Consider the following 24,122-nt stretch of genomic DNA (forward strand, 5'->3'; position numbering starts at 1 on the left):
ACCATTTATGGAAGAGGAAAATGGTAGGTGTGGTGAGATGGTTTGGCGAAGGAGGGGCCCCGTAACAACCGCAGGCATGGAGAAACCACATCATTGTCTCCTTTCACAATACCAGCTGTGGTGAGGTAACCTGACCCTCTGTAATAAATGTTTCGTTGCTCGTTGCTATGCATCACACTCTCCATTCAGGTGTAGTCCAAGCCTTCCCCCAAACCTACACATTGGCCTAGATAAGAAAATGCCCTTGGCAGAGTGTCACATCACACAGAACTTAGAAAGTTAAAAACAGATGCCCTTACCTTTCTTAACTTTCTTCTGTAGCTTGATTGTGTCTGAGGATTTTTTCTTGATGTCTGCTCGGGCCTTCTTGTATTCTGCATTGGGTTGACATGAGAAGATGCATCAAGTGCCAGTTAAATAATTTAGACATCTCAGAATGTACACTACATGACTAAAAGTATGTGGACATTTGCTCCTCGAACATCTCATTCCAAAATGCTGGGCCTAAACATGGAGTTGGTCCCTCCTTTGCAGTTATAACAACATCCACTCTTCTGGGATTCCACTAGATGCTGGAACATTGCTGCAGGGACCTGCTTTCATTCAGCCACACGATATCATAACCGCCATCAATAAAAGACAGTACTGTGTAGCCGTCTTCATCGACCTGGCCAAGGCTTTCGACACTGTCAATCACCATATTCTTATCAGCAGACTCAGCAGCCTCGGTTTTTCTAATGACTGCCTTGCCTGGTTCACCAACTACTTTGCAGACAGTTCAGTGTGTCAAATCGGAGGGCATGTTTTCCGGTCCTCTGGCAGTCTATGGGGGTACCACAGGGTTCAATTCTCGGGCCGACTCTTTTCTCTGTATATATCAATGATGTTGCTCTTGCTGCGGCCGATTCCCTGATACACCTCTACACAGACAATATCATTCTGTATACTTCAGGCCCTTCCTTGGACACTGTGCTATCTAACCTCCAAACGAGCTTCAATGCCATACAACACTCCTTCCGTGGCCTCCTACTGCTCTTAAATGCTAGTAAAACCAAATGCATGCTTTTCACCCGTTCACTGCCTGCACCAGCACGCCCGACTAGCATCACCACCCTGGATGGTTCCGACCTAGAATATGTGGACATCTATAAGTACCTAGGTGTCTGGCTAGACTGTAAACTCTCCTTCCAGACTCATATCAAACATCTCCAATCCAAAATCAAATCTAGAATCGGCTTTCTATTTCGCAACGAAGCCTCCTTCACTCACGCCGCCAAACTTACCCTAGTAAAACTGACTATCCTACCGATCCTAGACTTCGGCAACGTCATCTACAAAATAGCTTACAATACTCTACTCAGCAAACTAGATGCAGTTTATCACAGTGCCATCCGTTTTGTTACTAAAGCACCTTATACCACCCACCACTGCGACCTGTATGCTCTAGTCGGCTGGCCCTCGCTTTATATTTGTCACCAGACCCACTGGCTCCAAGTCATCTACAAGTCTATGCTAGGTAAAGCTCCACCTTATCTCAGTTCACTGGTCACGATGGCAACACCCACCCGTAGCACGCGCTCCAGCAGGTGTATCTCACTGATCATCCTTAAAGCCAACACCTCATTTGGTCGCCTTTCCTTCCAGTTCTCTGCTGCCTGTGACTGGAACGAATTGCAAAAATCGCCGAAGTTGGAGACTTATTTCCCTCACCAACTTTAAATATCTGCTATCTGAGCAACTAACCGATCGCTGCAGCTGTACATAGTCCATCGGTAAATAGCCCACCCAATTTACCTACCTCATCCCCATACTGTTTTTATTTATTTACTTTTCTGCTCTTTTGCACACAAGTATCTCTACTTGCACATGATCATCTGATCACTCCAGTGTTAATCTGCTAAATTGTAATTATTCGCTCCTATGGCCTATTTATTGCCTACCTCCTCATGTCTTTTGCACACAATGTATATAGACTTTTTTTCTACTGTGTTATTGACTTGTTTATTGTTTACTCCATGTGTAACTCTGTTGTCTGTTCACACTGCTATGCTTTGTTCTTGGCCAGGTCGCAGTTGTAAATGAGAACTAATGAGAAAATGAGAAATAAAGGTGAAATAAAAAAACTAAAAAGTGTGTGTGTATGTACCGTCTCCTACCTTTGGCATGGTCCTTGTCCAACTGACTGGCCACCTTCTTCCACTCCTCAATCTTCAGCTCCAGGGGATTGATCAGGGTATCTGTTAGTGCCCTGCAGTGGAACCCAATAAACCAGCTGTTAAATTACAATCACACACCCAGTGGTTCACCTGGAGGTTTTACCAGAATGGTTGATAAGATTCAACTTCACCAAATTCAGAATTATCAATGGAAAGAAATAGGGGAGGATATTTTTTTTTAGGGCTATGACAGATCCATGTAGCTAATTAATTGTAATTGATAGGCGGTCCTACAATATATAAAATCAGGTCATCAAATCTACACACTATAGCTTGGGAAGCAAAGCAATTAAACGGAGCTTACTCTCAGGTATGCTGTGAACTCCTCTCGTAACATACCCGGCATAGCCAGAGCTGTTCAGCCGTGACAGGTTAGCACACAATGAGTGTCTATGAATTGATGACATGAGATAGCACTTTGAACCAATTTCACCTAACCTCTTCCCACATACACGGTGTCTGGGGGAAAAACTTGACCAAAGTGATAAAGTTAAGAGATCTTATTAATGAAGCTGATAGGTTTAGTGGGTGTGTGTTAGTTCACCTTCTCTCTACTTTGTCTAATGGCCTATTCAGAGTTGAGCCCTTCTCTGGGATAGGCCTATGTACAGTAGGGTCAGTGGGATCTTGGTGTCGGTCAGTGTTAATTCCAACTGAAGCTGGGCAGTCAATGACTTGACATTGCATAATGCAATTGAAGAAAGACACTACAGCAATGTCAGAGACCAGGAGTGATGGAAATAATGGAGGGAGAAATAAGAAATGAGAGACTACCGGGATTTCCACCGAAGAGAGGTAAAGTACAGCCTGGGCTATATCCTTTTCCCACTATCATGTCAACCCGAACAGTACTGGCTCTGATATTTTCTTTTCACATGGTTCTAGCAACTATGGTTAATGTGTAACCAGGACAGTGAAGTACAGCTTGGCCCGGCTTGGTTTAGTAGTGTGCAAATGGTACCAGAGAGCAACAATCCAATCTCCTACTCATCCATCCACAACAGTCCCATTACAGCCGTGTCCTATGCTTAGAGAGCACTGGCTGTAGTACAACCGGTCCACAGTGCTGTTTTACAGCTGGACAAAATGTTAATTTGTCTGTCTCATTAGCACAACAGAGCAACAGAGAAGACCCTAAGCAGGGCCCAATTGGATTTGCTGGGGCTGAAGTAGGCAGGAATTGTGTTCAGGGTTGGAGAGCAGCGTGAGGCGAGCCAGCCGTCATCCACTTGCCAAGTCAGCCAGGGTCATCATCCGAGGAGGTGAGAGCTCTCTGTGGTTTTTGGAGGAATGTCCGATACTGACTGAGTTCAGCACACAGGAAAACACATACAGCTGGAAATATTGAACACTAAGGCCATGCCAGAAACCAATCACGTGGATGAAAATGCAGGTCTGAGTCGATATCGCTCACTTTTCAGTGTGTGACAGAAATACATTGAGTATCAGAACAGCAACCATCTGATTTTTTAATGTCAAGGAATGCTTCATGTCACGTTTTCAAATAGTCTGAAATGTTAAAGACGGACGGCAGTAATAATATGCCCTAACCAAAAAAAAGGAAACAAAATGGGGGTTTTGCCTTAAGACTAATACTACATTAATGTCTTCCAGAAACCATGATTTATAGTTCCATCACTTACGTGGTGAAGAGCTTCAGTTTTGACTCAATGCTTCTGTGCCTCATGCACATTCTCGTCAAGGCCGAGCCAATCTCTTTTGTCGCCCCTGGAAAACAATGGAACAAAACAGAACAAACCTGTCAATTTCCAAACCTTGACAACAATGCCATATTACAAGCCTGATGAAGCCAAAAAAGTGAGACGTCCTCCAGCTTTCCCCCCCCTTTCCTGGTAAAGTAATATTGCAAGTATAAATACAGTAATGTACATAAACAGAAGTGTAAAAAAAATCTTTGAGCAAAAGTGTTTTTTTAGACAATATTGTTCTAGAGAATTCTGCAGTACGTCCAACCAGGATCACAACTTCTCAAGCGCAGGACCTCCACATCCGGCTTTACCTGCGGGATCGTCTGAGACATGCCATCAGGACAGCTGATGAAGCTGAAGAGTATGTGTGTTTGTAATAAAGTCCTTTTGTGGGGGAAAAACTCATTCAGATTGGCTGGGCCTGGCTCCCAAGCAGGTGGGTGGCGTCCCTGCCCAGTATATTTTAATGGGGTTGTTTTCGTTCATTCAGAAAGATTTGCACAAACTGCCAGTGAGTTCGTTGCACCACGTCGATAGGGATTCCACAGCAGGTATGTCACACAGCAGACTTACTTATTGCTGTATTGAATTCAGATTTGACAGCAGACCAGCGCAGCTAACTCGTCCACCCAGACCCCTTCCCGAAGGCTTTCGAGGTTGGTATGAAGCCTCCGACTGGTTTTGAACACACACTCCTGCTGTTGCCATGGGCTCCAGCGTCCGCCGGGGGGGTGATGACCTTGTCGAGACACCAACATCTGCTTTTGATTGCACTCATTTATCCACTTAATATTCCCAGCCCAATCCCAGGCAGGCCCAGTGAGACCGTGATGTCTACACTGTACAAATCCAGTCAGCCAGACATATGGGGGGAAAAGACAGAGAGCCCAGACAGATGGAGGCCTTTCCATTCTACAACATTAACACCACAATGACTATTCCCCAAATGGCATCCTATTCACTACACTGTAGGGAATGGGGTGTCATTTGGGATGCACATAGTGACTCACTGCCCTCGGACAGAAAATTCTCTTTAAACCACTGCAGAGATATAAATTGTCACACTGCACATTTTTCAGACGTCATATGTTTTCCCAAGTTCATTAGGATGTGTTCAGTTGTATGATGGAAGCAAGCAACACTTGGTCCTGTTGCCTGTTTACATCACATCAGGTCTCCATCTGGACTACTCATTAGGAGGTTAAATACCTCAGATATTAGCTCTATCAACCATATGAGCTTATTAGGACAACCACAGTACTATGGTTACGGCTTGCCAAAACTACAACAGAAAAAACAAGAGGCATTACTGAGTGCGGAACTTTCACTACTATTGCTTGTGTCATATCAAGCTTACCAGACTTTCTGGACATTATCAACTAACATTTTCATTGAAGAAAACAGACAAATGGAACCTGCAACTAACATTGGTCCTGCTAACCCAACTGTTGCAGGCTAGACAAGTCTGGAAGCCAGCCAGAATGTGAAAACCTCCCTAGTCGATTTCACCCTCGATTAGAAGCAAGGACAATTGGTGCCACCGATGGGGCGACTGACGTACTTGAAAATGCATTGGGTAATATGGCATATCAAACATGTCAACAACGTAGCACTGGATACATTTCCGCTCTGGCTGCATGAGGCTGTTCTGAGTGAAGTGGATCGGGTATTCATCAATGATCTCTGTACTTTACTCTGTTCATCTTTCCCTCGATCCTGACTAGTCTCCCAGTCCCTGAAAAACTTCCCCACAGCATGAAGCTGCCACCACGCTTCACCGTAGGGATGATATTGGCCAGGTAATGAGCGGTGACTGGTTTCTTCCAGACGTGCCGCTTGGCATCTAGGCCAAAGAGTTCAATCATAGTTTCATCAGAACAGAGAAACGTGTTTCTCATGATCTGAGTGACCTTTGTGCCTTTTGCTCTGACATGCACTGTCAACTGTGGGACCTTATATAGACAGGTGTGTGCCTTTCCAAATCATGTCAAATCAATCGAATTTACCACAGATGGACTCCAATCAAGTTGAAGAAACATCAAGGATGATCAATGGAAACAGGATGCACCCGAGTTAAATTTAATCTTATAGCAAAGTGTCTGAATACTTATGTAAATAAGGGTAAATAATAACATGTCAAAAAAACTGTTTTGCCTTGTCATTATGGGGTATTTTGGGTAGAATGAGGGAAAAAATTTAATTTAATCAATTTTAGAAAAAGGTTGTAACAAAATGTGAAAAAGTGAATGTGTCTGAATACAATCCGAATGCACACTATAGGGCGAGAGAGAAACTGAGTCACTCCCATCACACAGGGCCCAGTGTGGATTCTCCAGCCCAGCCCTAAACTGCAAAGCCCTCGTCCTGCCGGCCCAGAGCCTCAATAATAAATAGGCCATTGTAGCATTCTGTCACTGAATACAGAGCACTTCGTATGAGATGGCCCAGTTTGCTGTGCTGAAAGGGAAGATAATACTCCTTTCAGTGATCGAGGAAAACAAGAGGGAAAGAAGGACCCAGCAAAGGTTCCTCCACAATCCCTAGTGATATTCCTCTCTCTTCTCCCCACCCTAACCCCTGGGCTAGACCGTGCGTCTCCTGCTGAGAACAGTGTTGAGATTATCAGCTGTATGAATGTGTCCCAGTTATCCCAATCCCTGCTAATGCTGGATCACCTGGGCCTCTCGCTGGCTGAGTAAGCAAACCTAGTAGCCCTATACACAGCCTCAAATGACCACCAGTATCAGAGGGGTACAGAGTATTATGACCACACAGACCCTCAGTTTCCCCATGGCAACTTTCACAACAAGGGAGATGGGAGAGCATTGCCAAGGTTACAATGGGTGCACATGAACTATAATCTTGTGAGATATTTGTTACATCAGACATAGAGTAGCGCTAATGCAAAAGGTGTGCTCTGTTCCTTGCCTCAGGCTGCACAAGCTGTTCTCTCAATCAAGTGATCATATTTTCACCCATCAAACTATTCTTAATTTAATGTGTTTTGATTTAGAATAGCTCATTATCAAATTGGCAGGAATAGAGGCAGGGGAAAAATATGTAATCCGTATGCACTCGAATAGTGAATGGAGGCCGCTTTCCCGCTGGTTCGTTTCCATCATGCCCAGTAGGCTACTGTGGTTATTTCACTCAACCCATCAACCACTGTTTGAGGAGCATGCATCCTCCCGCTGAGCAACAGGTGATATTCCACCCAAACTCTGTTTGCCATGGGCTCTCCAACCCTGTTCCTGCTGCTACCCAGTGGTTAATTTGGTAAACCAAGTGAAATCTGTTCGGGAACATCGATAGTAACATGTTTTCAAAACAAAAAATAATTCATTAAACTGTTCACAGCCCCTCTCGCTTGAGAAAGGAATGAAGGCGAGCGAGGCGATGGAAACACAGTGGTAGCTAAAGGTAACGTGTTAGCCTCTCTACAATGGCTTCCTGTTAAGGCAAGGGCTGATTTCAAGGTTTTACTGCTAACCTACAAAGCATTACATGGGCTTGCTCCTACCTATCTCTCGGATTTGGTCCTGCCGTACATACCTACACGTACGCTACGGTCACAAGACGCATGCCTCCTAATTGTCCCTAGAAATTCTAAGCCAACAGCTGGGGGCAGGGCTTTCTTCTATAGAGCTCCATTTTCATGGAATAGTCTGCCTACCCATGTGAGAGACGCAAACTCGGTCTCAACCTTTAAGTCTCTACTGAAGACTCATCTCTTCAGTGGGTCATATGATTAAGTGTAGTCTGGCTCAGGAGTGTGAAGGTGAACGTAAAGGCTCTGGAGCAACGAACCGCCCTTGCTGTCTCTGCTTGGCCGGTTCCCCTCTCTCCACTGGGATTCTCTGCCTCTAACCTTATTACAGGGGCTGAGTCACTGGCGCTCTTTCATGCCGTCCCTAGGAGGGATGCATCACTTGAGTGGGTTGAGTCACTGACGTGATCTTCCTGTCTGGGTTGGCCCCTCCCCCCCCCCTTTGGTTGTGCCGTGGCGGAGATCTTTGTGGGCTATACTCAGCCTTGTCTCAGGATGGTAAGTTGGTGGTTGAAGATATCCCTCTAGTGGTGTGGGGGCTGTGCTTTGGCAAAGTGGGTGGGGTTATATCCTTCCTGTTTGGCCCTGTCCGGGAGTATCATCGGATGGGGCCACAGTCTCTCCTGACCTCTCCTGTCTCACTCAGCCGCCAGTATTTATGCTGCAGTGGGTTGTGTGTCGGGGGCTAGGGTCAGTTTGTTTTATCTGGAGTACTTATCCGGTGTCCTGTGTGAATGTTAGTATGCTCTCTCTAATTCTTTCTTTCTCTCGGAGGACCTGAGCCCTAGGACCATGCCTCAGGACTACCTGGCATGATGACTCCTTGCTGTCCCCAGTCCACCTGGCCGTGCTGCTGCTCCAGTTTCAACTGTTCTGCCTGCGGCTATGGAACCCTGACCTGTTCACCGGACGTGCTACTTGTCCCAGAACTGCTGTTTTCAACTCTCTAGAGACAGCAGGAGCGGTAGAGATACTCCTAATGATCGGCTATGAAAAGCCAACTGACATTTACTCCTGAGGTGCTGACTTGCTGCACCATCGACAACGACTGTGATTATTATTTGACCATGCTGGTCATTTATGAACATTCAAAAATCTTGGCCATGTTCTGTTATAATCTCCACCTGGCACAGCCAGAAGAGGACTGGCCACCCCTCATAGCCTGGTTCCTCTTCTGGTTTCTTCCTAGGTTTTGGCCTTTCTAGGGAGTTTCTCCTAGCCACCGTGCTTCTACACCTGCATTGCTTGCTGTTTGGAGTTTTAGGCTGGGTTTCTGTACAGCACTTTGAGATATCAGCTGATGTAAGAAGGGCTATATGAATACATTTGATACACAGGGTTTACATACACTTAGGTTGGAGTCATTGAAACTCGCTTTTCAACTACTCCACAAATGTCTTGTTAACCTCTTCGATATAGGGGGCGCTCTTAATTTTGGGATGAAAAACATTCCCGTTTTAAACAAGATATTTTGTCACAAAAAGATGCTCGACTATGCATATAATTGACAGCTTTGGAAAGAAAACACTCTGACGTTTCCAAAACTGCAAAGATATTGTCTGTGAGTGCCACAGAACTGATGTTACAGGCGAAACCCAGATAAAAATCCAATCAGGAAGTGCCGCATTTTTTGAAACCGCCTCATGCCAATGACTCCTTATATGGCTGTGAAGGAGCTAGGAGTCAGCTTACGTTTTCCACGTTTTCCCCAAGGTGTCTACAGCATTGTGACGTATTTGTAGGCATATCATTGGAAGATTGACCATAAGAGACTACATCTACCAGGTGGTCGCTTGGTGTCCTCCATTGCAATTATTGCGTAATCTCCAGCTGCAGTATTTTTCAGTTTGCTTCTGATGAGAAGCCAACTGCCACCACTGATAGATTATTGAATAGATATGTGAAAAACACCTTGAGGATTGATTCTAAACAACGTTTGCCATGTTTCTGTCGATATTACGGAGCTAATTTAGAAAAAAGTTTGCCGTTGTAAGTGACTGCATTTTCCGGTCTTTTTCTTAGCCAAACGTGATGAACAAAACGGAGCTATTTCGTCTACACAAATAATATTTTTGGAAAAAATGAACATTTGCTATCTAACTAAGAGTCTCGTCATTGAAAACATCCAAAGTTCTTCAAAGGTAAATTATTTTTATTTGAATGCTTTTCTTGTTTTTGTGAAAATGTTGCCTGCTGAATGCTAGGCTATCAATACTCTTACACAAATGCTTGTGTAGCTTTGCTTGAAAAGCATATTTTGAAAATATGAGATGACAGTGTTGTTAACAAAAGGTTAAGCTTGTGTTTGAATATATTTATTTCATTTGCGATTTTCATGAATAGGAAACGTTGCGTTATGGTAATGAGCTTGAGGCTATGATTACGCTCCCGGATACGGGATTGCTCGTCGCTAGAGGTTAACAAACTATAGTTTTGGCAAGTCGGTTAGGACATCTACTTTGTGCATGACAAGTACTTTTTCCAACAATTGTTTACAGACAGATTATTTCACTGTATCACAATTCCAGTGGGTCAGAAGTTTACATAAGCTAAATTGACTGTGCCTTTAAAGAGTTTGGAAAATTTCAGAACATTATGTAATGGCTTAAGAAGCTTCTGATAGGCCTTGAAATACAGCCACACTTCCAATTGACTCAAATGATATCAATTAGCCTATCTTCAAACTCAGTTCCTCTATGTTTGACATCCTGGGAAAAATCTAAAGAAATCAGCCAAGACCTCAGAAAAAAATGGTGGATCTCCACAAGTCTGGTTCATCCTTGGGATAAATTTCCGAACGCCTGAAGGAACCACATTCATCTGTACAAACAATAGTACGCAAGAATAAACACCATGGGACCGAGCAGCCGTCATACTGCTCAGGAAGGAAACGCGTTCCGTCTCCTAGAGATGAATGAATTTTGGTACGAAAAGTGTCAAATCAATCCCAGAACGACAGCAAAGGACCTTGTGAAGAGCGTGGAGGAAACAGGTACAAAAGTATCGACAGTCGTGGCCAAAAGTTGAGAATGACACAAATGTTAATTTCCACAAAGTTTTCTGCTTCAGTGTCTAAAGATATTTTTGTCAGCTGTTACTATGGAATACTGAAGTATAATGACAAGCATTTCATAAGTGTCAAAGGCTTTTATTGACAATTACATGAAGTTGATGCAAAGAGTCGATATTTGCAGTGTTGACCCTTATTTTTCCAAGACCTCTGCAATCTGCCCTGGCATGCTGTCAAGTAATGTCTGGGCCACATCCTGACTGATGGCAGCCCATTCTTGCATAATCAATGCTTGGAGTTTGTCAGAATTTGTGGGGTTTTGTTTGTCCACAAGTATTCAATGGGATTAAGGTCCGGGGAGTTTCCTGGCCATGGACCCAAAATATAGATGTTTTGTTCCGAGCCACTTAGTTATCACTTTTGCCTTAAGGCAAGGTGCGCCATCATGCTGGAAAATGCATTGTTCATATCCAAACTGTTCCTGGATGGTTGGGAGAAATTGCTCTCGGAGGATGTGTTGGTACCATTCTTTATTCATGGCTGTGTTTCTAGGCAAAATTGTGAGTGAGCCCACTCCCTTGGTTGAGAAGCAACCCCACACATGGATGGTCTCAGGATGCTTTACTGTTGGCAGGACACAGGACTGATGGTAGCACTCACCTCGTCTTCTCTGGGCAAGCTTTTTTCCAGATGCCCCAAACAATCGGAAAGGGGATTCAGAGAAAATGACTTTACCCCAGTCCTCAGCAGTCCAATCCCTGTACCTTTTGCAGAATATCAGTTTGTCCCTGATGTTTTTCCTGGAGAGAAGTGGCTTCTTTGCTGCCCTTCTTGACACCAGGCCATCCTCCAAAAGTCTTCGCCTCACTGTGTGTGCAGATGCACTCACACCTGCCTGCTGCCATTCCTGAGCAAGCTCTGTACTGATGTTGCCCCGATCCCCCAGCTGAATCAACTTTAGGAGACGGTCCTGGCGCTTGCTGGACTTTCTTGGGCGCCCTGAAGCCTTCACAACAATTGAACCGCTCTCCTTGAAGTTCTTGATGATCCGATAAATGGTTGATTTAGGCGTAATCTTACTGCCAGCAATATCCTTGCCTGTGAAGCCCGTTTTGTGCAAAGCAATGATGACGGCACGTGTTTCCTTGCAGGTAACCATGGTTGACAGAGGAAGAACAATGATTCCAAGCACCACCCTCCTTTTGAAGCATCCAGTATGTTATTCGAACTCAAATCAGCATGACAGAGTGATCTCCAGCCTTGTCCTCGTCAACACTCACACCTGTGTTAACGAGAGAATCACTGACATGTCAGCTGGTCCATTTGTGGCAGGGCTGAAATGCAGTGGAAATGTTTTTTTGGGATCCAATTAAATTGCAATTCATCTGATCACTCTCCATAACATTCTGGAGTATATGCAAATTGCCATCATACAAACCGAGGCAGCAGACTTTGTCAAAATTAATATTCGTCATTCTCAATTCCACAGTCAAATGAGTCCTCTATCGACATAACCTGAAAGGCCGCTCAGCAAGGAAGAAGCCACCGTTCCATAACTGCCATAAAAAAAACTGACTGCACATGGGGACAAATATGGTACTTTTTGGAGAAATGTCCTCTGGTCTGATGAAACAAAAATAGTTAAAGTTAAATAGTTAAAGCTTGGTTGCATATGGGTTTTCCAAATGGACAATGACCCCAAGCATACTTCCAAAGTTGTGGCAAAATGGCTTAAGGACAACAAAGTCAAGGTATTAGAGTGGCCATCAAAGCCCAAAGCCCCTCAATTCTATAGAAAATTTGTGGGCAGAAGTTAAAGCGTGTGCGAGCAAGGAGGCCTACAAACCTGACTCAGTTACACCAGCTGTCAGGAGGAATGGGCCAAAATTCACCTTATTGTGGGAAGCTTGTGGAAGGCTACCTGAAACGTTTGACCCAAGTTAAACAATTTAAAGGCAATGCTACCACATACTAATTGAGTGTATGTAAACTTCTGAGCCACTGGGAATGTGAGGAAAGAAATAAAAGCTGAAATAAATCATTCTAATATTATTCTGACGTTTCACATTCTTAAAATAAAGTGGTGATCCTAACTGACCTAAAACAGGGAATTTTTACTAGGATTAAATGTCAGGAATTGTGAAAAACAGTTGAAATATATTTGGCTAAGGTCAATCACAGTGAGGCGAGTTTTAAAAGCATGATACTGTTTTAATGACAAGTGTTAGATGTGATTTTCAATTGCATTTGTATTGATGCCAAAGTGGTTAGTGGGACAATAGAGCCCGGAGTCGTTAGCTAGTTGGGTACTACCAACAAGTCCAGAGTGCTTAAGAAGAGATTACCGTGACTCAGTGGTCACATGGAATTGTACTACAGTCATGACTCACATGAAGATATCATAGGCCTATGTATAATAGTCTGATAACCACACCACACCTTCAAAACCCTAGACACTACCATGGGTGAAAAGCCCAGGAGGGCGGCCATTTCTGAGATACTGGAACCGGCGCACATGGCACCAACGATCATATCACGCTCAGCGCATAAGTCGTTTTGCCTATTCTAACGTTCAATTGAACAATAACTGAATGTCTCGATGCCCATCTTCTGGCTTTATATCAAGCGAAGGCCACATGAATCACTGTCTTTAGGAGCACCGCATTTTCATGAATGCGCTGGAGTGTGCATGAGTGAGTGCATGTGCACTAAGGTGCGGAGAATCAGAGGAGGTGGTCAGTCGAGTTCAAGTGTTTAGCAGTGATGGCAGCAGAGGACTGAGGACCCACCCCTTGGGGAATCCTGTGTTAAGAGTCAGTGTGGAGGTGTTGCTGCCAATCCACACAGCCCGTTGTCTGCCCTTCATAAAGTCCAGGATTCAGTTGCAGAGGGTGGTGTCCAGACCCAGGGCTCTGAGCTTGGTGTTGAGCGTGGAGGGAACAATGTTGTTGAAAGCTGAACTATAATTAATGAACAGCAGTCTCACATAGGTGTTCCTCATGGCCATATGGATTACAGCTGTGTGAATAGCGATGGAAATTACATCTTCTGTGGAACTGTTGGAGCGGAAAGCAAATTGGAATGGTCTTAATGTGGGCCATGACCAGCCTCTCAAAGCACTTCATGATGACCGAGGTGAGCACGATGGGGCGATAGTCATTTGGGCATGTCACCTTGTATTTCTTGGGCACTGGGACGATGGTCTCCTTAAGCTCGTTTTAGAGGGAGGCTTCGGTGGGCACCGCACAGCTGGATTGGACTTTGTAGTCTTTTATTTGTCAAATATAACTGACTTTTAGCCTACATTTATGTAATTAAGTCTCAAACTTTGGCTACATTTTCTGGCGCCTGCCGCATCATCGGTTTGGACATGAGACTGTAGCCCAGTGTTCACCAACCGGTCGATCGCGATAAACTCGTCGATCTCCGAGGCATTCCTAGTCGATCACCAAACATTTCTGCCAAAACCACAACGATAAGCCTGAGTTTCTATCCCAGAGACGCAACATTGCGAGACTTCCGGGAACATTTGTGAAACAGACCAGGTCAGAGTTTGAGAAGTCAATGAGAGAAGAGAAATTCTTCCTTAGGTGTAAATTTTCTCGAAATCTAAAAGCAAAAACTAGAATCGAGCCAATGTATTAAGTATTGAGCATGTTATTACTCAAAACTTGTGAAAGTGAAACGTTTTTATTTTTGTCAAAAACAACTTTATATCCAAGAGTGCCTTTGATTTGACGGCCTGCACATGTGCAGATCGGCGTGAGACGACGGTTAGACCCGATGACAAACGTTCCCTCAAGTTGTTTTTGAGGCCACTGAGCAAATGTCAGGTCTGCTGAGCGCAAACTTGAACGTTGTGGAAATTCGGTTGTACCTGCTTTTTTGTTTGTTTTAACAGTGGCCATGTAGGCTACTGTGGCTATTTCATCATAATGTAGGCCTACCATCAAAAACAACGGAGAAAATGCATCCAATAACATTTTAACATGGAAATGGCTGTTGACATTCAGCCTACAGTATTAGTATCCAATGTGTGGTGTTCAATGTAGGTGTACATTCCATGAGACTTTTGAAAGAAAAAAAAAGAAAAAAAACATACAGGGATGACACCAACCTGTTTATCCAATTGTCCTTCTGACATGGTGACTGAAAATATGGTTGTTTGACGCAAGAGTCCACTTTACAAAATAAAATGCATTTTTATTCCTATACCATTTTTACAGAGAACCAGACAAATGATGCTACCCTCTGCCTACTATTCAAGCCTGTCTCAAAATACAACACTGCCCATTTAAGAACCCCCCCCCCCACTTGTTTTAAGGACATTACATCAAAGTTCGATCAGCCTGTAGTGTGGTTTTCCACTTTAATTTTGAGTGTGACTCCAAATCCAGACCTCCATGGGTTGATACATTTGATTTCCATTGATAATTTGTGTGATTTTGTTGTCAGCACATTCAACTATGTAAAGAAAAAAGTACTTAAGGAGAATATTTCATTCATTCAGATCTAGGATGTGTTATTTTAGTGTTCCCTTTATTTTTTTGAGGAGTGTATTTGCATATAGGCCTACTGAAGCTCTGATTGTTCATGCCGCACTGATCTGTGTAGAGTACAGAATGACTAGTGCGTGTCAATGCAATAGAATCCTACTCCGATGCATTCTGCATACAACCAAATCTGTTAAAGTTTGTTTTCTTAGGTTGCATTGAAAGTGGCAATTACAATTGCCACAGGAACGCAAGACATTGATAGTGTTAACAGGGAAAACTCTAGAACAGTGGTCACCAGTTTTAGCCTATCTTCATACTGAACGGTCTTTGATAAAGCCTTGCATTCCTATTATTTTAGTCCTAGTGCCTGGAAGGCAAAGTATTCCCATTTTGAACCATTTCATGAGTCTGAGGGTAAAACCACCTACCCAGCAGGCCAAGAGAGAAAACCAAGTGCACTTATAGGCCTACCGCTGGCCAATCAGATGGCTCAGATAACCGTGTCTGCACAGTTTCGAGCCCATAGAGTGTTAAATGAAGCCACGACCGCACAGGAAAAACCATGACTAGAGAGACGATCACAGCAAAGAGCTGCTGTTGTTTTGAGTAAGTTCATGCTGAAGTTGTCAACACTTTGTTCAAACCCTTTATAATCCATGAAATGCTCCCTTACTGACACTCACGCTACAACCTGCACTGCAAAGTGTTTCGATAAGCTTCTGTTATTAGCAGCTTCTGTATTCTTAAATTGAGGAATATTTCACTTTCTCCGGTCATAGGGAGTAACACTAACTGGTGCATTAGGCGGAAATAATGCAGTGCGACTTAAGTTTCACCATCAGCTGGAAGACTGTGTCCTGTTTTCTCAGCGGAGGGAGGGAGGGAGAGAGGAGGGACGCTGAGTCAGGCCCTCCCTCCTCTCAGATGCAGGCCATCAGTCCATTAAAAAAACAAAAAAGCTAATAATTATGCTCACTCAGCTGTGCCTCAAGTTAAACCTCAATGGATATATCACCAGTGTGATCATATACCTAAAATGTTGAAATAATTTCAAAATGTCTGAGAAGAACTTTGGCAGGGCAATTCAAGCATCGCCAATATGCAGTGATAATGTATAGCCTACATAACTGTTTTCAATTGGTTAATGTTGCCCAGGTTTATGTTTAATTCATGTTTTGTTTTAAATCATAGCGGTAGATCTCGGCTTGCACGTTGACTCAAAGTGATCTTGACTCAGAAAAGGTTGGTGACCACTACTGTAGCAAACTACACTTTGACACGGAGGCTTATTCTATTTACAGTGCCTCCAGAAAGTATTCATACTCCTTTACTTTTTCCACAATTTGTTGTATTACAAAGTGGGATTAAAATGTCAACAATCTACACAAAATACGCTGTGGAAGAAAAATTCCAACATTTGTAACAAAAATAATAATAATTTAAAAAATATATATATATATATGAAATAAAACACTAATATATCCATCTTGATTACATAAGTATTCAATCCCCCTGAGTCAATACGGCAGCGATTACAGCTGAGAGTCTATTTGGGTAAATTGCGTAAGAGCTTTGCACACCTGGATTGTACAATATTTGCACCTAAAGAACCTTAGTCAATAGTCACATAGGGAGGATTTGTCGTACACAGACTGGCTATGTCAAACAAACCAACCACCTGGATGAGCATTTCAGACGGCGGGGTAACCCAGAGTAATGGCTGCATGACACAAGGGAATGTTATAAAAATATGACCCAGGATGACAGCCTCACGCCCAAACCTCTCCACACTCCTGACCAACGCATTCAATGCTTCCTTCAGTATTCCCCCCTAGGTAAACAGTTAGACCACGTCATAAAAAATAATTTAAAAACTGGTACATTTTTAAAGGTATAATTTTTGTAAATTATATCATAAATAGGACTAGTGGAGTTGTCACACATGCAGCTCACAGACATATGGAAATGTCTGCTCTACCCACAATTACAACCAACTAATTACCACAAAAAAGGAAGAGGCAGTAAAACGGGGAAAAGGGTAAGGAACTTGTCTGTCGGCCCTGCATTAAAGACCATACATGGTTAAATAAAATTGTGAGAAATAAAAACATGTACCAATTTCATATAAGAACCAAAAAATTGATAGCACCTTCATCGTTATTGGAATTTTTGTCCTCACCCCCCAGCTCAACCAAAATCTGGGAGCGCTCAAACCGCAGAACCGAAAAGGCAAAATTACCCACTAAGAAACAAACATTTGAATTTGACTCCTAAAAATGCTGAATAGACCAGGTTTGAAGTTTGAGGATGAGCAGAGGCTAGACTGATGGGTTGGGAGTAAGGTGTGAACTGAACACTGACTACGCTAGGTAGCGGACTCATTGAATGTTATATCAAAACACATTGTAAAAGAGGAGTGAGGTACTACAGTGCCAATAATATCAGTGTCTCATAGCACACAGCTTATGCTAGCAGATATTTCCACCATTTAATGTTCGGCATTCTTCCTATAGTTCAATTCTGGCTTAGTGGTGCATGGGCCTGTAGAGTGTGAAGATCGATGGTACCATACAACACAATCTGTTCTCCTTCTGGCAACAAAACTCAAACTTGACAGTTCTCAATCTCTTCATTCAAAGACTCAATCATGGACACGCTTACTGACAGTTGTGGCTTGCTTTGTGTGATGCATCGTCTCTACCTTTGTGCTGTTGACTGTGCCCAATAATGTTTGTACCATGTTTTGTGCTGCTAGCATGTTGTGTTGCTACCATGTTATTATATTGTGTTGCTACCATGCTGTGTTATGTGTTGCTGCCTTGCTATGTTGTCTTAGGTCTCTTTATGTAGTGTTGTCTCTTCTTGTGATGTGTGTTTTGTAAAAAAAATATTGTTAATATAGGACATCCCAGGACCCCGTCCCCGCAGGATGCCTTTTGGTAGTACGTCATTGTAAATAAGAATTTGTTCTTAATTGACTTGCCTAGTTAAAACAATAAAAAATACCATCAGCATTCTTTAATTCAACATTGAACACCGAAATGTTCATTTTAATAATGCAGAGATTCTCAATGCATCACTCATGTCAAATGTGGACCTTGGAATTCTTAATCATCAGGTTTACATGGATGATTCACATCCTTACACACCAACACATTTTCCCCCCTGTTACTTTGTTTGTTCCCTTCCTCCCTATAGCCTCGTTTGAAAAACCTCTCAAACATTCCTATGTCTCTGATGACCTCCAGGAGGAGAATGCTATCAATCCATTCGGCTGGGCATGTGGCATACTTACTTGTGTAGTGCAAGTTGGCCGACAAAGACAAAACAGCACAGTTCTTTGGGGATGTGGTGGGAAAGGAATGAGCACATTTTCAAGTAAAGCCCCCCAGAATGTACATGAAAGCATTTGAAGTAACTAAACTAATTAGCAATGTTCATTACCGATCTGTAAGTAATGCGACTGTGTCTGCACAACAGATGGAAAGCCAAAGTATGGGATACAGAGCTTGCCAACGGGTGTTTTTTCTGACAAATAGCCCCACAACACAACAGGGTGAGTAAAATGGGAGCCTGTCGGTCCCCTGTTCCAAGAGGGGGAGGAGTTGAGTGGAGACCATAAAGGTTTGGCGCTGGAAACGGGGAGGCCATAGTTTGGGTGTGTCTAAAACGGTTGGGGTAGAAGAACAGTGCAGGACAGAACAGGTTGGTAAAGTAATGCTTTTCTGAAACATGGCCACAGGTGATGAAGAGTGTGAAGTCAATAAGAAAAAAACACCCATCCCTTCTTTAAGGTTGCACATGTCCTAGCACAAGACCTGGACTTTGAGGTGGATGGCCACGCCTTGTTATTAGGGGGAAGCTAGGCACTTCATCCAACCGACATCTGTCAAAATTTCTGTGAGATGAGCCCTGAGACAGGATGTGTGTAGCCCCATGCCCCTCCTGTCAGCCCCAGTTTGGGATTCACTGGGCTACACGACTCACACACCTTAGTCACAATAAGCAACACGGGAATGGCTCCTGCGTCTACTTTTAGAGCGTTGGTGGAGGATAAGTAGTGCAAGTATTAAGACCATTTTACTTTTTCCACATTGTGTTATGTTACAGCCTTATTCTAAAATGTATTAAATTATTTCTCATCAAATCTACACACAATACCCCATGACAAAGCAAAAACATGTTTTTAGAAAAGTTCAACAATTTTAAGGTAATGCTACCAAATACTAATTGAGTGTATGTAAACTTCTGACCCACCGGGAATGTGATGAAAGAAATAAAAGCTAAAAATAATAATTCTCTACTGTTAATCTGACATTCCACATTCTTAAAATAAAGTGGTGATCCTAATTTACCTAAAACAGGGAATTTTTTTACTAGGATTAAATGTCAGGAATTGTGAAAAACTGAGTTTAAGTGTATTTGGCTACGGTGTATTAAACATTCGACTTCAACTGTCTGTATGTGTATATATATATATATATATATATATATATATATATATATATATATATTTAAAAAAAATGCATTATCACATTTACATACGTGTTCAGACCCTTTACTCAATACTTTGTTGAAGCACCTTTGGCAGCGATTACAGCCTCGAGACTCCTTGGGTATGACGCTACAAGCTTGGTACACCTGTATTTGGAGAGTTTCTCCCATTCTTCTCTGCAGAGCCTTTCTCAGATTGGATGGGGATTATCGCTGCACTGCTATTTTCAGGTCTCTCCAGAGATGTTCAATCGGGTTCAAGTCCGACATTCAAGGACATTCAAGGACATTGAGATCGTCACGAAGCCACTCCTGCGTTGTCTTGGCTGTGTGCTTAGGGTAGTTATCCTGTTGGAAGGTGAACTTTGCCCCAGTCGGAAGTTCTGAGCACTCTGGAGCAAGTTCCAGTCAGTGTGAACTGTGATCAAATAGGAAGGCATGGGCCAGGTTCTACATCATTAAATTTCACTCCCAGCTGCATATTCTATGAGTCGAAACAAATAGCGCTAACATTTATATAGCGCGGCGCACAATTGGCCTAACGTCATCTGGATTAGGGTTTGGCCGGGGTAGGCCGTCATTGTAAATAAGAATTTGTTCTTAACTGACTTGCCTAGTTAAATAAAAGGTTAAACAATATCTCTATCCACTGAAATTCTTAAAGGGATACTTAAGGATTTTGGCAATGAAGCCCTTTATTTACTTCTCCAGTCAGATGAACTTGTGGATACCCTTTTTAAGTCTGCGTGCAGTTTGAAGGAAGTTGCTAACTAGTATTAGTGCAATGTCTAACTAGCATGCTAGTAGATACAATAGACTTCCAGTCATTCCAATAACGCTAATTAGCATTGGCTAACAAAACGAACTTCCCTCATACTGGATGCAGAGACAAACATTGTATACATGAGACCATCTGACTCTCAGGAAGTAGACAATTGCAAAAATCCCAAAGTATCCCTTTAAGCCTCTCTATATGGCATTTATTTACTTTCAGGACATGACTCCGGTTTTCTGACAAAATGTTGCCAACATAGTGACTAGGGATTAAATGCAAAGGTTTAACAGCCGTTAAAAACATCCCCATATAGCCTAACCCCGTGTTTCCCAACTCCAGTCCTCGACTACCCCCAACAGCACACCTTTTTGATGTAGCCCCGGAAAAATCAGTTTCAATTCGCAGAAGGCATGGTTAACGTAAATTGAATCAGGTGTGTTTGTCCTAGGCTACAATAAAAGTGTATACTGTTGGGGTACTCGAGGACTGGGATTGGGGAAACACTGGCCTAAAAAAAAACTGCAAAGTAACATTGTTAAATAAAGTAAATGCAAATATGTTACAACAAGTACTTTTGCCTAAGTGAAAGAAAATAATCCCCAGGTCATTTATGTTGAATCTTCTTTTGGGAAGCTCTAATGCTGGTACTTTAGAGTAGTTACATAAAAACAGCCATTTATGCTTAAACAATTACATAAATCAGTTTTGGAACCATTAGCACGTGAGCCATACAGACAAAAATAAACAGTGGATGTTATCCACTTTTGTGCTTGACATGTTACATCAAGTAATCCATTTATAATATCGCTCAATCGTTCCCTGAGGTATTAACTGTGGCAGGGATGGAGGACTGGGCTGATATGGACAGGTACAACTGACATTGAAAAAAGTCATATTTGTAGAACTTTTCATAGGAATAAAACTCTAGAACTGCAAAGAGTATTTTCCCTTGTATTACTTCATGTTGTTCACTCATTTGTTATCACTTACACACTGTGCCACATTTCTTTTGTCTTTGTATGCCTCTATTTCATCAAAAAGTCACCTTTCCTTTATCCAAATAAGTATTCTCCTCTGTAGCAATGAATTTTCAATGGATTCAAATGGGTAGTGTTCCGATTTCTAGGGGCATTTCTCCTGCTTCCAAATCTGTGCCAAAGTGTCTTTGGCTGTGCTAGCAAGTTCAGCTGTTATCAGTCTCGTACTGGTGCTAAAAACAGACAATTGCCATAATGTTTGGCGTTTCATTACTCAATTAGGGTATATAACAAACCAAAACATTAAAATAATGTTATAGAAGGTAAAGTCAAAATCCAAACTGGTCTGTGGATGAATATCAGTATACAGTAAAAAAAAAAAAAAAAAACTATACACCGCCCTGCCCCAGTGCCACACTGGTCAAGTGGCGCCATTTGAAATGCTCCCAGAGCTTCCATGTTCTACCTCATGTCAAACCTGTGAGATAACCGCAGGATGCTAGCTGACTGCAGATTACCTGATATCACAGTGCACACCTTAGAAAAGAGGAGAGAAGAGGGGGAGATGGATGGACCGGGAAGTGAGATGAGCGAGACCGAGAACTAAAAACGGGTTAAAAAAACAAAGCCTTTTCCACAGAGAGATAAGATGTAAAAGTATGCATTTGTTCTTGTCTAGGCCAAAAGTTGCCATTTGAAATTACTTAAATCATTTTATGTAGAGAGTTTAAAGAGGGAAACAAAAAAAAGGAGATGGTCACTTGATCAAGTGCATGTGGCCTATTTCTTCAGGACATGACTCAGAAGAACAACATTTCCTGGCTGTAATGCACCAACTCAACCACTTAGGTATGAATTGTGAAAGGGGCCAAATGAACAGTCTATGTTCTCATGTAATAATATATTTGAGGAAAGAAAACATTAAGCTATTTAATTTCCTTCCAGTTTCCTTCGTCATGTTGCTGAAGACAGAGAGAGCATTTGAGGCAGTGTTCAATGTGGCATTTCATTCGCCCGGCCCCGGCCTAACCAACGCTTCACGACCACAGGGCACATTTTCCAAGTCCAAGCCCATTCATAATGTGGTCATTGACAGCAGTGAACTTACAAGACTGGGCTGCGGCAGAAGGGGGAGGCAGGCAAGCCTGTAGATCCAACCGCCCTTTTTCCTAAGACGGTTGCATTATTTTTCATAGATACTCTTCAGTAATAAAAAAAAATATGTATATTACAATACTCGATCATGAACGGGGCAGTATGATCTCTCCTGGTGGACACTTGAGCGCTTGTCTGTGTCGATAATTTCATGGACCCATGTCAGCTCAGCAGAGTGAGCTTTTATGCATGATTTTTCTGGTTCCATTTTCAGTCATCGCCAGAGGTAATTGGTGTCTGACTAGGACAGCGTTACAGATGTGAGACACTGCCTCAAGGGTAAGAGGGAGAGAACCTCAGACCTCGTTTTCATGCAGATGTACGTGTACATATGTCTGATTCATTTGGCTAATGAGAGCAGTCTAATCATGTCTATCATGTAGAAAATACAATATAAAAGCAGAACGCTGCTGGGTATGATGACTTCAGATATGAAGCAGTAAGCATAACTGAAGATACAGAATACATGGCCAGGGGATGAATAAGGACAAGTGTGATATTTGAAGGTATTAAAGGAAGAGATGACTGTGGCAATGTAATTGTGCCTCAACAGAACATAGACAATGAGCAATGACTAGAACGTATCCAGTGACTGGTTGACTTCGTCGAAAGGACACAAGTTAAATGGAAACAGAACTACGAGACTGCAAGTGGCCACTGAGTCACTTTAAAGCAGAAGCTTTGATGGGTGGATCCCAAGTCAAGTGGTAGGGAAGAGGAACATGGATGTTTCCTGTATCTCTGAGCGACTGTTGTGAAACTCCTTGCCCCTCTGCCTATTCTGGGCATAGCCATTGTCAAACCAAGCACACTACCGCTACACGAATGACTGACTGACACACTACAGCTGGGTGGGTGTAATTTCAAACCGGTTTCCATTGATCATTGCACTTACATTTCAATTAGAGATTATACAGTGGGGTACCAACAGTCATATTTTCAACTTTGCGCAAGAAAACACTGGGCAAGTGGATATCTGCAACACCTGGCTCTCTGCACAGCTGGTTAAAACCTGTCAAATCCCTTTTTAAAAAGAAAAACAATCCACCACCAGCTTTCTCCCAAGTGGACATGTCACCTATTAAGTCCACTTCCTATCACTAATCTTTTTTTTGCAATGCATGTGGGTGTGGCACCCGGATTATCAATCTGGCTCGATCTGGTTTATTGTAAATATGCACCGCACAGCTTGGACGGAGGAAAAGGCACCGTGCAACCACAGCTACGCTGGCAGATTAGAGGGGCTGTGGAGGCTCCTGCTGTGTGCAAATCTAGATCATGCTGAATATAGGCCTCTGGCAACACCCTGATGCAACTTCACCACTAGTCACTCCTACTTCTCCTGCTAGGAACAACTTACTCCTTCCACATTGCACAGACTAAATCCTGCACTTCGCCTGTGTTTGCAGTGTTTTATGATGCAGTTATAATCAAACTGAATAAATGGAATCTTCTGGGGTTTGAGAAATGTTTATTTTTAATATGACACCAATAGTGAAATAAGAGCCTTCAATGAAACTGCTGTGGTATACAGCAACCTTTCATTTAATTTCCTAATGAAAGACGGAGAGGAGAGGTACAAGGCAGGGCACTCCACCAACGGCTTTCAATTTGACCTAAGAAATTCAGCCCACAGAAGGATTCGTCAGCATAAAACCAGTCCCATGTCCAGATGACGCTATCCCATCTGTCCAAAATCAATCTGTAGGAGTGTAATGAACCATCAACCTGGATTGTGCAGAC

General features: G+C 42.7%; 1 protein-coding gene across 4 annotated transcripts in view; it reads right to left on the reverse strand.

Annotated features, from left to right (window-relative positions):
* LOC139370691 (protein MTSS 2-like) overlaps positions 1 to 24,122 on the reverse strand; it is a 109,384-nt gene that overhangs the window by 41,418 nt on the left and 43,844 nt on the right. For all 4 annotated transcript variants that reach the window (XM_071110317.1, XM_071110316.1, XM_071110318.1 and 1 more), the window contains exons 4-6: positions 3,860 to 3,944; positions 2,157 to 2,248; positions 300 to 374 (exon numbers count right to left, since the gene is read on the reverse strand). In XM_071110317.1, the coding sequence (XP_070966418.1) occupies positions 300 to 374; positions 2,157 to 2,248; positions 3,860 to 3,944 (252 nt within the window). The remainder of the gene's footprint in view (positions 1 to 299; positions 375 to 2,156; positions 2,249 to 3,859; positions 3,945 to 24,122) is intronic.

Source organism: Oncorhynchus clarkii, chromosome 17 (genome assembly GCF_045791955.1).
Source record: "Oncorhynchus clarkii lewisi isolate Uvic-CL-2024 chromosome 17, UVic_Ocla_1.0, whole genome shotgun sequence".
In the NCBI taxonomy this organism is placed as follows: Eukaryota; Metazoa; Chordata; class Actinopteri; order Salmoniformes; family Salmonidae; genus Oncorhynchus; species Oncorhynchus clarkii.